This window comes from Nipponia nippon, unplaced genomic scaffold (assembly GCF_047370975.1).
Source record: "Nipponia nippon isolate SJK-2023a ecotype South Korea unplaced genomic scaffold, ASM4737097v1 scaffold_1, whole genome shotgun sequence".
NCBI lineage: Eukaryota > Metazoa > Chordata > Aves > Pelecaniformes > Threskiornithidae > Nipponia > Nipponia nippon.
Window position 1 is genome coordinate 141633358 of NW_028262290.1, and position 13501 is coordinate 141646858.

Genomic DNA, 13501 nt, shown 5'->3' on the forward strand with positions numbered 1-13501 from the left:
AACAAATGATATGAAGGGTCTTTCTTACTTTTGCACATTGCATGTGGTTGCAGCCCTCATTCTTCTGAATTGGAGATTTGCAGTTGGCGCATGGTTTGGAGTTCGTTAGTAACCACAGGCAGTTGGCAGCATCTTCATATGCCTCACTCACTCCCACAACTTTTTGAGGGTAACAGGAGGATATGGAACATGCAAAAACAGAGAAGTTGAAATTGTACTTGTGTAATTTTTTGTGAAAATCAGATTAGGAAAGATAGATGTTTATCTGTTTCTTGACAGAACATCGTAATTCTTCACTATATATTTGTCACATATATAAATATATACATTTTCTAATTTATACAGATCATATGTAATATCATTACACATATTGTTTCTATATATTTCCACACGTATATTTCTATACAATCTTATCTATATTATATATGACATTTATAATATATAAATGAACAAATACATCTATGAGAAAAATTGGCATAGTTTGACAAAGCATGGTGTATTTTGCCTCTTTACAGAATTTTCTGTGCTTTCCAGAATATTTATAACATATTAGGGAAAGGGTCTGAACTGTGGTAACCAAGTTAGTATTTATTCAAATTACTGTTAATCTTTAATTTTTTTGTTTCTGTTGACCAAGAAAATGTCTGTCCTGTGTAAACCCAACCTTTATTAGTTTTTTCAGTAAAATTTATTTATCATTAAGCCATTCCCCACAATTCCCTTGCGATTCACCCTCAACCTTACTATTATTATCACCTGCTGGCTTGAATTAGTTTTAAAGCACACAAACAACCACATGGAACACAACTCAAACAAAGTGCAGACTGGGCTAAAAGATTTAAAATTGCTCAGGACAAACAAAGTTATATTTGGGAATAAATCAATTCATTAATGAAACAAAGCTGTAAGAGAAAGGGAAAAGAGTTTTGTATGTCCTGACTGAACCACATGTGAATTTATGGGGAGGAACGGTTTAAGGAGAACAGTGCTGTCTAGTATGCACTTATAGTGTGAAGCAGCCCCTCATTTAAGGGTTTAGTTTTCTTCCCCTTTTACCCTATTTTTCAACCAATGTGGAGTTTTTACTTAATGCAACTAAAAAATCCCTCTAAAACCAAAAGATAACAACTACAGCAAAAAGAATTAATCCCCCCCAGGCATGACTCTTACGTTCTTCTGGTTTCATTTCAGATATTTTCTGTAGCCAGTCCTTCCAGGTTTGGCAGTCACAAGGTTCATGTGCTTCACCAAGACATTCCCTGAAAATGAAGGTGTATACACAATAACTTATCATTTAGAGATTTAGAATTAAAGTTAAAATTGGTTCAAGCTAAAAAACAGGGAAACTTATCAAGACACGCTCAAACTTTAATTAAGTCAGGAAGATAAAAAGCCATCCAATTAACATTATTTTAAAATACTCTCAGAATACTTGCTCACAAGCATAGACGACCATCATTAAGATTAATAAAGAATTTAAATGAGACAGGAAAGGAAAAGAGCTTTTTAAAATTACAATCTGAAATAAATCAGCTGGCTTGCAGTTTAAGTTATGCCTGGGTACTATTTTAGTGCCACAAGAAGTGCTAGTATAGTTTCTGTGATAAAGGTAAACCAGAATAAAGAGATTATCCAAAACTAGGTAGTTTGCTATAGCTGAAATGCATTTTATGTAGCATTAGGTGCACCTATTCAGTTGCAATAATTAATCTTTAACTAGATTCAAGCTTTCAGTCTAGAACAAGATCCAAGCCCTTCACCACCAGCATTAAGTATTTATGGATGTTTACTCTTTCCACCGGAGTCTCTTAAATGGGGGCTTTAATTTAGTTACATGGACATAGTGGAGAAATGAGTCCCTTGAGCTTCTCTTGAAGTTACTACTAGCTTTAAGGATGGCAATCACTACTACACAGTGGCAGATATATGGCTTCCAGATGGTGCTTGGGTGTAGATGTGTCAATACGCACTCTGGATTTGTAATGACTCCCTTTTTTACTGGAAAGGCAGCAAATAGCCTCAGATATCTACCACATCAAACAAAACAATTCAGAGGGAGTATATTTCAGATGGGCACCAGCTGCATCAGAGCATATGCAAGTTTTCTGCATATCCAACAGCAAACTGCTTTCTGCAGTGCAGATTCAGAAGCTACATCAATACTCTTCTGGTCACTCTGGTCCACATCTTAAGCAGGAATGCAGGAACAAAGAAAAGGTTACGGCAACAGTTTTTAACTTCTTTCCCACTAGCTAGTCTGCTATCAAACAACCTTAAATTCACTACAGAAGGACCTCTGGTTTGCAGATACTTAAGATCTGTAGCTGGGAAAGATTGTACTGGAATGAATAACTAGTCTGTAATAAGGCAATCTCAGCCCTGGTTGAAAACTGACACCTTTCCCTTCTCTGGGACAGTAGGACACTTAAATCATTGACTTCAAGAAAGCCAAGACCTCTCACACAGTATTTGTTCCCAGAAACGACTGAAATTAGCAAAAAATTAACTTCAACAAATTCAGTTTTAAATTAAAAGCTGATTAGTCAATCTATTACTGGGGGAGGAAAGGTTGTGTCTTTCATGTTTTCAAATGTGTACATTTGTGGATTTTAAATGAAGTGCAATCATATATATATATCATGTGTCTGTATCTCTATCTATATGACAGTCACAACAGAGTGTTAAAGAACAACTTCTCATAAAAGACGTTCTTTCCTTAGCCCACCCCAAACCAACGATTTTTATACTGGGATGCCATTTTACTAGAGTAAGGGTGTTGAGCTTATTGCTCATAAAACTTTTTCTGAAACAAAGCTGTATTTTGGATAGACTCCCTGACAGCACTGAATGAAAGGAACTAATGCCAAATGGCTGTGACAATGAACAGTGCTAGCCTCCCCAGACTGCCTTCCTCAATATTCAGCGGGATCATTTATTTGAAGGTGCAGTACATACTTAATAAAATTGTAGCAATTTTCAACAAATTAAAATTCAGGGAAGAGTTAAAAGCATGGTCCAAGAAGCATGCAGTTTTGGACTTACTTTCCCTTCATGACAGTACTTGTATCATATAATGAATTTTGAATCAAAATACCAAAACACTGTTGCAACTTATAATTGGCTTCCCAAGTGCACCTGAAGAGATCTCTCTCCCACAACGGGAGACTCTGCCCTTGTCTCCATCTAGGATGAAAGGAGCAAGGACTTATGGTGCAAAACTAAGTGTGCACTGCCTGCTGGACTATTTTCCAGAAGTGTCCGCTTGCTACAGTTCCTTGTGCTTCTGAAACAGCATGAAGGGGTTCTAATATGTTGAATGTATCTGATAATACACAGATGTAGGATTTGTGCACAGTTTTCATTTGTACTACTTTTAAATACCTCAGAATGATTTTTCTGAAAGGGAATAGAATTTTGTGTTTGTCACAACAGATTACATTTTGTTGAAGGCACTGTTAGGGGTGGGTAATAAAAAATGAGTAAATTCTAAGGAACTCTCTATTTAAGAGGAACATTCCTATTTCCACATTAAAAAAAAACAAAAACAACCAACCAAAAAACCCCACAAAAACAAAAGAAAATTGCTCAATAGACTCAGAGAATTTTCTTGCTTTTATGAGCGGGAAGGCTATAGATCAAAAAAAAGCAAGTGATTATCTAGGGGTTAGTTAGGGTGTTCCGATACATACATTCTAAAGAATCTCTTACTAAATGCAGTATCAACTGCTATTAGAATGTCTAAGCTGTAGATTACCTGGGTAAAACTTGCAGAAGTGACATAAGTATGGAACTGTGGGATGTGTTGATTGAGCTTTAAAGGTATAAAGCAAGCTCCCTTTAAGCATACGGCAATGATGAAAACTCTCTGAATTGAGAATACACTTTCTTTTCCTCCAGAGGAACTCATTCATGCACGGGGTTTTTGTTCTGTAAAACTAAGGTGGCTGTCCTCAGCAAATGGTTCTGATTTATAGTACTGCAGGATGCTTTGGTTGCTAGCAGAACTTTCTTGCCATTGCTGAAACTCTTCATTCACTTTTGTGGGGCTGAAAAAAAGGCCTTGGAAAGGCCTTCTCGGACATTTTGCTGCTAGAATGAGGTCTTTTTCAAGACCTTAACCATATTTGCTTGTGCAGTATCTCGAAGCATTAACATCAAAAGAACATTCAGAAATATTATCAGGAAACATAAAAAAAAGACATTTCTCATAAAAATTAGGCACTCAGAGGACATTTTCACACCCAAGAGGACATTCTGGGGAGCAAGTGTGTTCAGCCCATGTAAAGGAAGCAGAAGCTGCCAATGTCTGAAGGACTATGTCAATATTACACTAAAGTGGTCTCAAGCTCTGTCCTTCAGGTTAACAGAAAAATTGATTCTCTGTCTCTAATCAGAAGCAAGGATGAGAGGATGGTACCTTCTTGTGGAATAGTGCTAAGGTTTGTTATATGTTCACTGGTAAAGAATATTTTCTGGTTTGTTTCCACAGGATTTGTTTCTTTCAGAGTTCTCCATCCATTGTGAACAACCTCTGCCCAAGAAGTTCTGTTTTCTGGCTTTTGTGGTTGTTTCATTATGTCTACTTTCCTCTTGTTCCTCCTTCCTTTCCATTCATATGGGGAAAGAACTAAAATCAGAAGCATCTTTCATTAAGAGTCTTAGGATATCTGGAATCAAGCAGATTATTCGCGATGTCTTCTTCTTGCATCATGGTTTCAATTGAAAAATGAAAAGAAGGATTACTCAGCTTGTCTGAATGTCTGTACTTTGGTTGACCCTTTTTGATTTTCCAACAGTGAAAAGGATGTCCCACTACAATACTCATAAATTGTCAGTCTGATAACCTCAAGGAATTAAGATAGGGCTTTGCTCTGCACATCAGATAAATATCCCACCACTTTTTTGCTTTTGTTGATACTGTTGTTGTCCTTTTCTTGGAAGTTCTGAAGACAGGCAATCTGAGGCATGTTTTTTAAATATCTTATGGCTTTTTACTTCTTCTCAGCTTGTATTCATCTTAAGGCTCAATAGAAGATAACATAAAGAAAAAGTGCTGATCCTAAAGTGAAACAATGATCGTAGTGATTCTGCAAACAGAATGTATGAAGCAAAAGGTCCTTCATAGTCCTGTTTAAACTCCAGCTTCTTTGATGTGATTCTACCAAAATTCAGAAAGAGCTAAAAATTGCTGATTTTCTGTGCTACAATTCAGAATGTGCCATGTTTCTATTATACTATAACTACCCAGAACAGACACAAAAATCCCTCCACCAATACCCCGCTTCTCCTGTGTCCCCTCAGAATAGAACATCACAACACCCCGTTCTGGTGTTTTGCATCTAACAGAGTCAATAATGAGTAAGACAGTATTATAAACCTTTGCTGTGTTGTAAAATACTAAAATATTTGTGCACGAGGTTATTTAGTGCATGGATACAGGATACCACAGTCATATACCATCGCACACAAATTTCTGTTGCACACTTGGTGGCAAGTGGGACTTTTTAATTAATCCCTGGAATAGCAGTGACTGTGAGTTTATGTTGATGTAGATAAGCTTCTAGTACTAACCAGCAGAAAAGATGTCCTTTTCCACAATCTACAGCAGGGGCTTTTAGCATAGGGAAGCTAAGCGTATCTGATCCTGTTGAATTTGATCCTTGTCTTGTTAGCCTTACTGCTCTTTCACAGCCTGGTATAGGACACCATTTAATAGCAGGATTATTTTCAACAAAGGCCTGGAGGAAAAAAAGGGAAAAAGGAAAATATTTTACCACATAAGATCAGATTTTATCACTGATATAAAACAGGTTGTATTCACAATCTTCCTTTGAAGGTACAAAGCCAAAAAGCATATGGACAATCTTGTAGCTACTTTGATAGGCTTTTTCAAACAGGAATAATTTAATCTCCACCTTAAAAATGGTTGGGGTTTTTTTTACAACAGTACTCCAGACTTATGCTAAGATGCAAATGACTTACATCCCAAACAAAATGTTCAATGTGTGCAAATCAATCCCTTTGTGATACGGCTTACTGTAAACTTCTACTATATATACACTGGCAATACACTCATTAACAGGACTGACTCTTGTAGTTGAAAAGAATTAAAACCTTACTGATTAAAACAAAAATCCCACAACATATCCCACTCACAGTAAACTGGAAATCAGAATAGACTAACTCAGGAATTTATCTCCAATCTTTTTTGGTTAATGTAGCAGGTCTTTTGTAAAACTTACATCTAATAAGTGAGGAGAAAAAGGAGCTTTCACTACTTTGCTTCAAACGTACGCTGATTACCACTAATCACCACCACCAAATATGAAGATGTAAAAGATTAATCAGATCTGGTAATTTAATTTGCATCTTACTGTGTAAGACTGTTATTGTGTATTGAAGGGACTTGTCGCACAGAGAAGGTATTGTATTGTAAATAAAAAAATATTTCCCTACTTTCTTTTTCCCTGCCAGCACTGATAAAGTAGCACATTATCTCAAAGGCTAGTTCATTACTACACTAATATAAAAGAATAAAGGTGAATTAAAAGATTGCTTTTAAAAACAAGTTGCAATGATGCAGCAAATTAAAAAAATCAAACAGGAAAACCAAATCAAGGTTTTTGTAATTCTCTTCCTATATATAACAATCATACCAAGCATTGGATGGAAAAAAAATTAAGTAATTCACTTTTACTAATAAATCTTTAAAATGGAAACAGGCACTATTTCTGAATGTAAACAGTCTCTTGGTAATAAAAATAATTCAAAAACCCTTAAAAATTTTAGATTGTCAACATAAACAATTCTCGCTGATTAAAAGCTTCACATCACCTGTTACGAACATTAATTTGATAAAAAAAATTTATTAATACTGTATTAGGTTACATATTACGGAAGTACTGCATTTGTGCTTAAGGAATAAATACAATGTTCTGTCTCTCAGTGGTGTATCAAACATTGATACTATGGCATATAAGACAGCCAATAATTCAGTGTACATATTAATTTATGAATTTCTACTTGGAAAGTTACAGATATATTGCAGCATTTCACACAGAAATTGGAAGGTTTTTTTTAATAAAACAAAATACAGTTCAAGAGTACAGGAACAGTTTGATAATTTACCTTAATGTCAAATTGAAGGTACCTTTTGTCCATCTCCTTGGAAACCACACTTTCTATGATGTCAACAGGCACAAGCTGGAAACAATCATATGCTGGGCAAAAAATGTTGTGAGCTTCACCCTCCTGAATTTTCAGATTCAAAAATCTGCCAGAATTTTGTCAAGTCAGTATTTGTGAATAAAAAGTAAAAATTAAAAGGCTGCTGAATAGTTTATACTAGGTTCGCAGATATTCATATTAATCAATTTTTAAACAAAGAATAGGAAGTATCCCTTTCTGCTCAAAAGGGGTACAGATTTAATGAACAGCATAATTTAAAAAAAAATAAAAGAACACTGTCATGGTTCAAAAGCGAGCACCATCGGCTATGCTTAGCCCTGTTTGTGGTTTCCATCCTCGCCATTTATCAAACAGCTATGCAATGTTTAATTAAACTGAGCATTACTTCTAACTTAAATCAGAAATGGAACATGTAAGTGTAATTAATCTAGGAAATAATTAATTTGATATGCAATTAATTTTTACAACTGTGCTAGTCAAAACAGGTCTGCTCTTGGAAACAAATTTCTAAATGGAGACCTTTATAGACCCTAAGCAGTAGAAAGCAAGACAGAATGAGCTCAGAAATCTGCTGAAAGCTGGACTTTAACTCACAGAGCGCAAGATTGCTTTGTTTAAAAGCTGTTACGTATTTATTAATATGACATCAAGGATGATATTCATCTCATCTAACTTTAATCGTCTAAAGGACAGGCAGCTAAGTTAGTCACCTGGGATCTTTTAATAGTTAAGGTAGAGAGACTTGCCAATTCATCCCATCTTAGATTCATATCTTAGAATGGATAACTCGGTCCTGGCTATGCTCTGAGTAACTTAGAAATGACTGGCTTGGAAAGATGAATGCCACCTTAGATGTGCGACTGCCAGCACTTGCTTGACATTGAACTGCAACTCTGAGTGCATGCACAGATTGCGGTACACACAGGCCAGCACCCAAATTAGAAGCACCATGTCAAGCCAGTGATCTCTTGGTAACTTCTACATTGCTGCATAACAACTTGCAAGACAACAGAAGCATGACTATTTTCCTGCCACTGAAAAGAATTACCTTCTAAATGCTCATATGGAAGAGAAAGTGCTCTTCCTTAACATAGGAGGAATGGGTTCATATAAATTGGGCTGATCTGCAGTAGGACTAGCTGTGCTGATGTGACACTATAACAAGACACTATAGTGGTACAGTTCAAGTAGTACAATCTCCTGAATGGGGACAAAGATGAATATAAAGGCACTGCATAGAGATGTAGTTATTCCTGGGAAGTATGAGCAATATTTATACCAGCATAATTACCCACGTCTGAGTTTTTTACTAGCATGACTATTTTGACTTTAAAAAAAAATACGTAGTAACAAGAGCATTACACTAATAGAACTTTTAAGCTAAATCTACTCCTCAGTTATTAACCCTCAACATAAGAAAGCATTTTAATTGCTTTTCTGACTGGAAATGTATTTACGATGCCTAAGTTTAGTGTGCTAAACTAAGAGATGCAATTAAGGATGTGCTTAATTTAGAAAGTGCAAACCCCAACGCTGCCAACACCACACACAGACTGAGCAAATCAAGAGTAGGCTCATCTATTTACACACAGGCTTGAAACATTTGCTTAAGAGTTTTGCTGAATCAGGACCAAAACAAACATTATCTAAGCCTAAACCAGTTGATGGCCACTTCGAGTGACAATTTATATATTAAATAGGGTCAAACCAGCAACTCTTTAAAACCCAAACAGTACTTTAACATTAACTATTTACGGTCTCTGTCCTTTCTTCTTCAAAATGGCAAGTATGAAAGTTTCTCAGAATATAGAAAAGTACATATACTCACGCCTCCCAGCATGCTCTGCAGAAGTCATGTCCACAAGGCATATCCACTGGGTCTTCAAACACAGAAATATTACACATACAAATGTCACACTGTAGATGAAAAAAATACTTCTGATTAAGAAATACCCTAAAGCCTTTCATATTGTTAGCAGGACACATTACGTTGGAAAATCTCAGCAAAAAATTTGAAGAAGTGCTCAGCAGGGGGAAAAAATCTAACTGTAACCAGAAAAAAGTTATTTAAGCTATAGAAATAGAAATGGGCAAGATTAGGTATTCCTCCCTATCCAAACAGCACATTTTGGGGTGCCTTCCATCATGTCCTCCAGCTCAGTAAGTGCTTCACTCTGCAGAGTTCTAGGGACAAAAGGGACCTGAATTTTTCATCAGCTTTACAGGCAGCCAGAGATGGAGTCTGGAGATGACAGAGGCTACAGGAAATGTTTAGCATTTCACACAATCAGGTCCAAATCAAGGCGGAGCAATTTGGTTGTGCAACAGCAGCAACTATTTTATGTAATAATCTACATAAATACTTTTTTTTTTTAAATACTTCGAGGGTTTTGATCAAAATAAAGAGTAACTTAAGCTACAAATATTCCAACAGAAGATACCACTGTTGAATTTTATACAACTAGGTACTACAGAAAAAAATAACATTGAATATAGAGACCCTTACTCTGAAAACATTTAAAGCATAGGGATGAAACTACTCTTTGCTTGTGGTTAGGTGTGAAAATAAATATTCATGTTCTTCAAGGAGTACAAATGGATTTTTGTTTCCATTGGAACAAAGATTCCATGAAAATTTACTTCAATTTTCAATCCATTAGATATTATACGCACATAGGATATTTTAAAAAAAATTAGCCTATGGTATGCCACTTTTTAGAAGCACTTGTGTTACAGCCAAAACAAAACCAAACCAGAAAAGTCAGGCTTTGAAGTGCAAAACTCAATGAAGGCATTTATTGTTGTTTCAGTCATTGTACCTTATTGTCTTGACAAAATTAAATATTTTAGAAGTTGACAATGAATAAAAAATATTCACTATTAAATTTATATGAGTTTTCAATTTTGTTTCATCATTATCCAAATCTGCATTTCTGGCTTACGGACCATCAATGAAAAACAAAACACACAGTGTAAAACTGAAGACACGTAATCTTTCATTACACTTTTTAATTAGAAAATATTCCTGGACGATATTTAACTGCTAATGTAAATAAATGTATGGTAACATTATTCTTTCTATATAGCTTCTTTTTCAGCATTTTACAATTAAAGAAATAAAAGATGTCTATGCAGGAATACAGAATCTTAATTTTAATATGAAGATCTAGGGATGATCCATTTGCAAGACTGGATATAATATTCTAGAAAAATGCTTAGGTCATGGAGCAAAAGTTTTATAATGCTGCAGCTGTGGTTTATTAAAGAAAGAACTCTGTCTTCCAAAAGAACTACACTGATTTTAATGAAAGGCGCTTTCATATTTCAAATTTGCAATAGCCTTGTAAACCGCTTCAAGCAGCCCACACATAGTAAAAGTAATTATAAGCTTACAGTACACTAGTGGGCTGACATTTCAAAAAGCAGACAAAGAGAATTTTGTTTTCTAAAGAAAAAATTTTCAAAAGCCAGGGTTCACAGCATTGAGTACATTCACGGAAATGGATATAATGAAAGTGAACATCTTGATAAGTATGAGATGAGAAGAGCCAAATGATGTGACTGTGGCTAAAATGCTACTTTGTGAGTGACAGCCGAGGTGAAAACCAGAGTGCTTTATACTAGCTAGATGCTCGATTGCGTTATTATACAGAATGTTTAAGGTGTCAACTTTTCTGTTCACCACTTTCGGAAACAGAAACACTTTACACCTTCATGAACTGATTTTCAGAATGAATGACAACACAGCTTTCCTGTCCGCCTAGGTGCACTATGTTTAGAAATAAGCTCTTTTGCCCTGCTAGTTTCAGATCTATTTATAAACTTACCACAGCTGTCTCAATGTCTCCTGGTGAGGGGCTGATGTCATCAGGGGAAGTTACAGAAGAGCGAGTAGTGCGTGGAGTTCGTGGAGAAGGGAGCGTATCCCACGCGTTGTATCCACTTGGAGGGGGAGTTGGCATCTGAACCCCTGAACGCTGGCAGCAGTTCTCTGGATTAGACATCCATGCTTCAAGTAACTTCTCCCGGTCCCAGTCTTCAATAAATATACAGATACAGGAAATTATGCAGCTGACAATATTTAAAATATATTTTGTAACTGCACCCTCAAAAGCATATATAAACACTAAGCTAAAAAATTTAGAAATAAATAAATACGATAAAGTGTAAGTGTAAGACATTAAATTTTACAAAAACACATTCCAAGATAATATATAATGCAATGTATTTATGTAAATAATTGCACTGCAAGCATCTCCTTTCCCTGTAATAGCAGTCTTAAATAAAATTATTTATGCAGTGACTTGCAAAGACAGATCAAAATATAACCTTGCACCACAGAATTTAATATTTTCCCTTTCTATGAAAAAGTAATTGTTCAATACAGATTCACTTTCATCTATTGTGTTTTTTTAAGAAGATGAACCCAAGTGCTACAAATGAAGGAAGAACACTAAGATACAACTGGATTACAAAAAGATTTGCGACCTAATGAGTTACCAGTCTTAATGTATGTATATAAGAGTGATATATTTCTGGGGAAAAAAAAGAAAGAAAACCCGCCTGATTGCAAAAAATATTTCATATATTCTTACTACATTCTATAATTGTTACTGAATTCTTTACTTTGATCCATAATTAACCCTTCCCATTTATATACAAAGAAGAACTAGTGAAACAAATTTTATGATGTATGAGGATCTTAAAACTAAATCAAACCTTTCTTAATCATTGTTTGAAATGTTTTCTGTTTCTGATTCCTGACAGTAATACTAAAGGTATCTTAAGAATAGTGATGTTTTTCTATTAAAAATACTTGAAAGTTCTCATTTAAATATAAATCTACCAAAATGCTATATGGACTTGAATCTAAAACCATCAACACTATGCACAGATCAGATGAAGTAGAATTTCAGAAGGAAAGAGAAATTTCCCAATTTTTTCCTATTGCTTTAAATAAATTTTTTTTTTTTTTTAATGTTAGGTACTCCCACTGGAAACTCAATGTTATTAACCAAAAGATCTGTGTTATTTTTATTGAATTTTAGGTTTTATAAAAGCTAAATAGTATTCCGCTACTGTATTAATGCTGGAAAAAAAGATACGTGTTCTAAGCACTGAACTTAGTAAAAATATTGCCCCTGTCAAATAATGATTGCTATTATACTAAAATCTGCTCCCTCCTAATATGAAAAAAAGCCTTTGAGCTGGAGATAATATACTGATCAAGCGCTTGCTTATCTAACAGATCATGGGTTAGTTTAATTTCATTTCTTTAAAGACAAGGACCCTGAACATATTTACATTTCAAAAATTATAAATTTTATTAGCATTTTTCAAATTACCCTGAGCTTATAATCTTTCAGAGAGCTGACTGATGCTAAGATACAGATAACATTTGATAAAAGTTTTCTTGAGGTCCTTTGTTTGTACTGTATCTTTAAAATTACCCAGGGTTAAGACATGCTACTAAATGGATTCCACTGTGTTTTCATTATTAATTTATGAGTTTTAGTAAAATATGGGGTAGTTACATTCACTGAATTGCCTCTCTTTTATCCTGAAATCAACTGCTGTATAATGAACTAGAAGAGAAACAGAAACAGTGTTGAAAAAACACTTGTAGAAAATCTGTAAAGTTATTTATTTTCATGACTGCCATAATAATATCTTTTTATCTTGGCTTGAACTCTACATACTTCTGTCTCTTAAAAAAAAAAAAAAAAAAGAAAAATACACTCTTAACTCTTACAGACTGTGTCAGTAAATTGATACAGTTGTACGATAAAAGAAAGCAAAGTTTGCTGGATTAAGTATTACACGTCTGTAAACTATTAAAAGTAGTACATAAGAATGATCTTTCCAAGTTTAAAACATGCTTTTCATACATTAAGTGTGAATTAAGTTGAGATTTCACATTATTCTTTTATGAATTTCAAGATTAAATGCAAAAACATTACGATTTGGCATTTGATGTTTCCCAATTGTCTAAGCCTTTGAAAATAGCTCAGTTATTCCCTTTACTAGGCTGAACCAATTCTATGTTTTCATTTCAAATAAAATAAATTCTGTTTGATTAATTTCCAGTGTACAACTACAGCTACAGGCAAAATAGTTGACTTTCTCATGACTTGCAAATTGTCTGTGCTTCTTTCTCCACACTGGCCAATTGCATTAAGTTACCGCTACATTACTAAGGCAACATCAGTAGAATGACCTTTCCAACACAGACGGATTTCTTCTCAACTTTCAATTCCTGCTTGCTAGATGCTGGCAGACATTTCTCCACAGTTTACATCAACCTCACCGCTTT

General features: G+C 34.8%; 1 protein-coding gene across 7 annotated transcripts in view; it reads right to left on the reverse strand.

Moving 5' to 3' along the window:
• The window catches only part of ANKIB1 (ankyrin repeat and IBR domain containing 1), a 99234-nt gene that overhangs the window by 15385 nt on the left and 70348 nt on the right, over window positions 1-13501 (reverse strand). For all 7 annotated transcript variants that reach the window (XM_087775083.1, XM_087775093.1, XM_087775046.1 and 4 more), the window contains exons 6-11: window positions 11016-11224; window positions 9017-9105; window positions 7129-7273; window positions 5572-5738; window positions 1171-1259; window positions 29-159 (exon numbers count right to left, since the gene is read on the reverse strand). In XM_087775083.1, the coding sequence (XP_087631209.1) occupies window positions 29-159; window positions 1171-1259; window positions 5572-5738; window positions 7129-7273; window positions 9017-9105; window positions 11016-11224 (830 nt within the window). The remainder of the gene's footprint in view (window positions 1-28; window positions 160-1170; window positions 1260-5571; window positions 5739-7128; window positions 7274-9016; window positions 9106-11015; window positions 11225-13501) is intronic.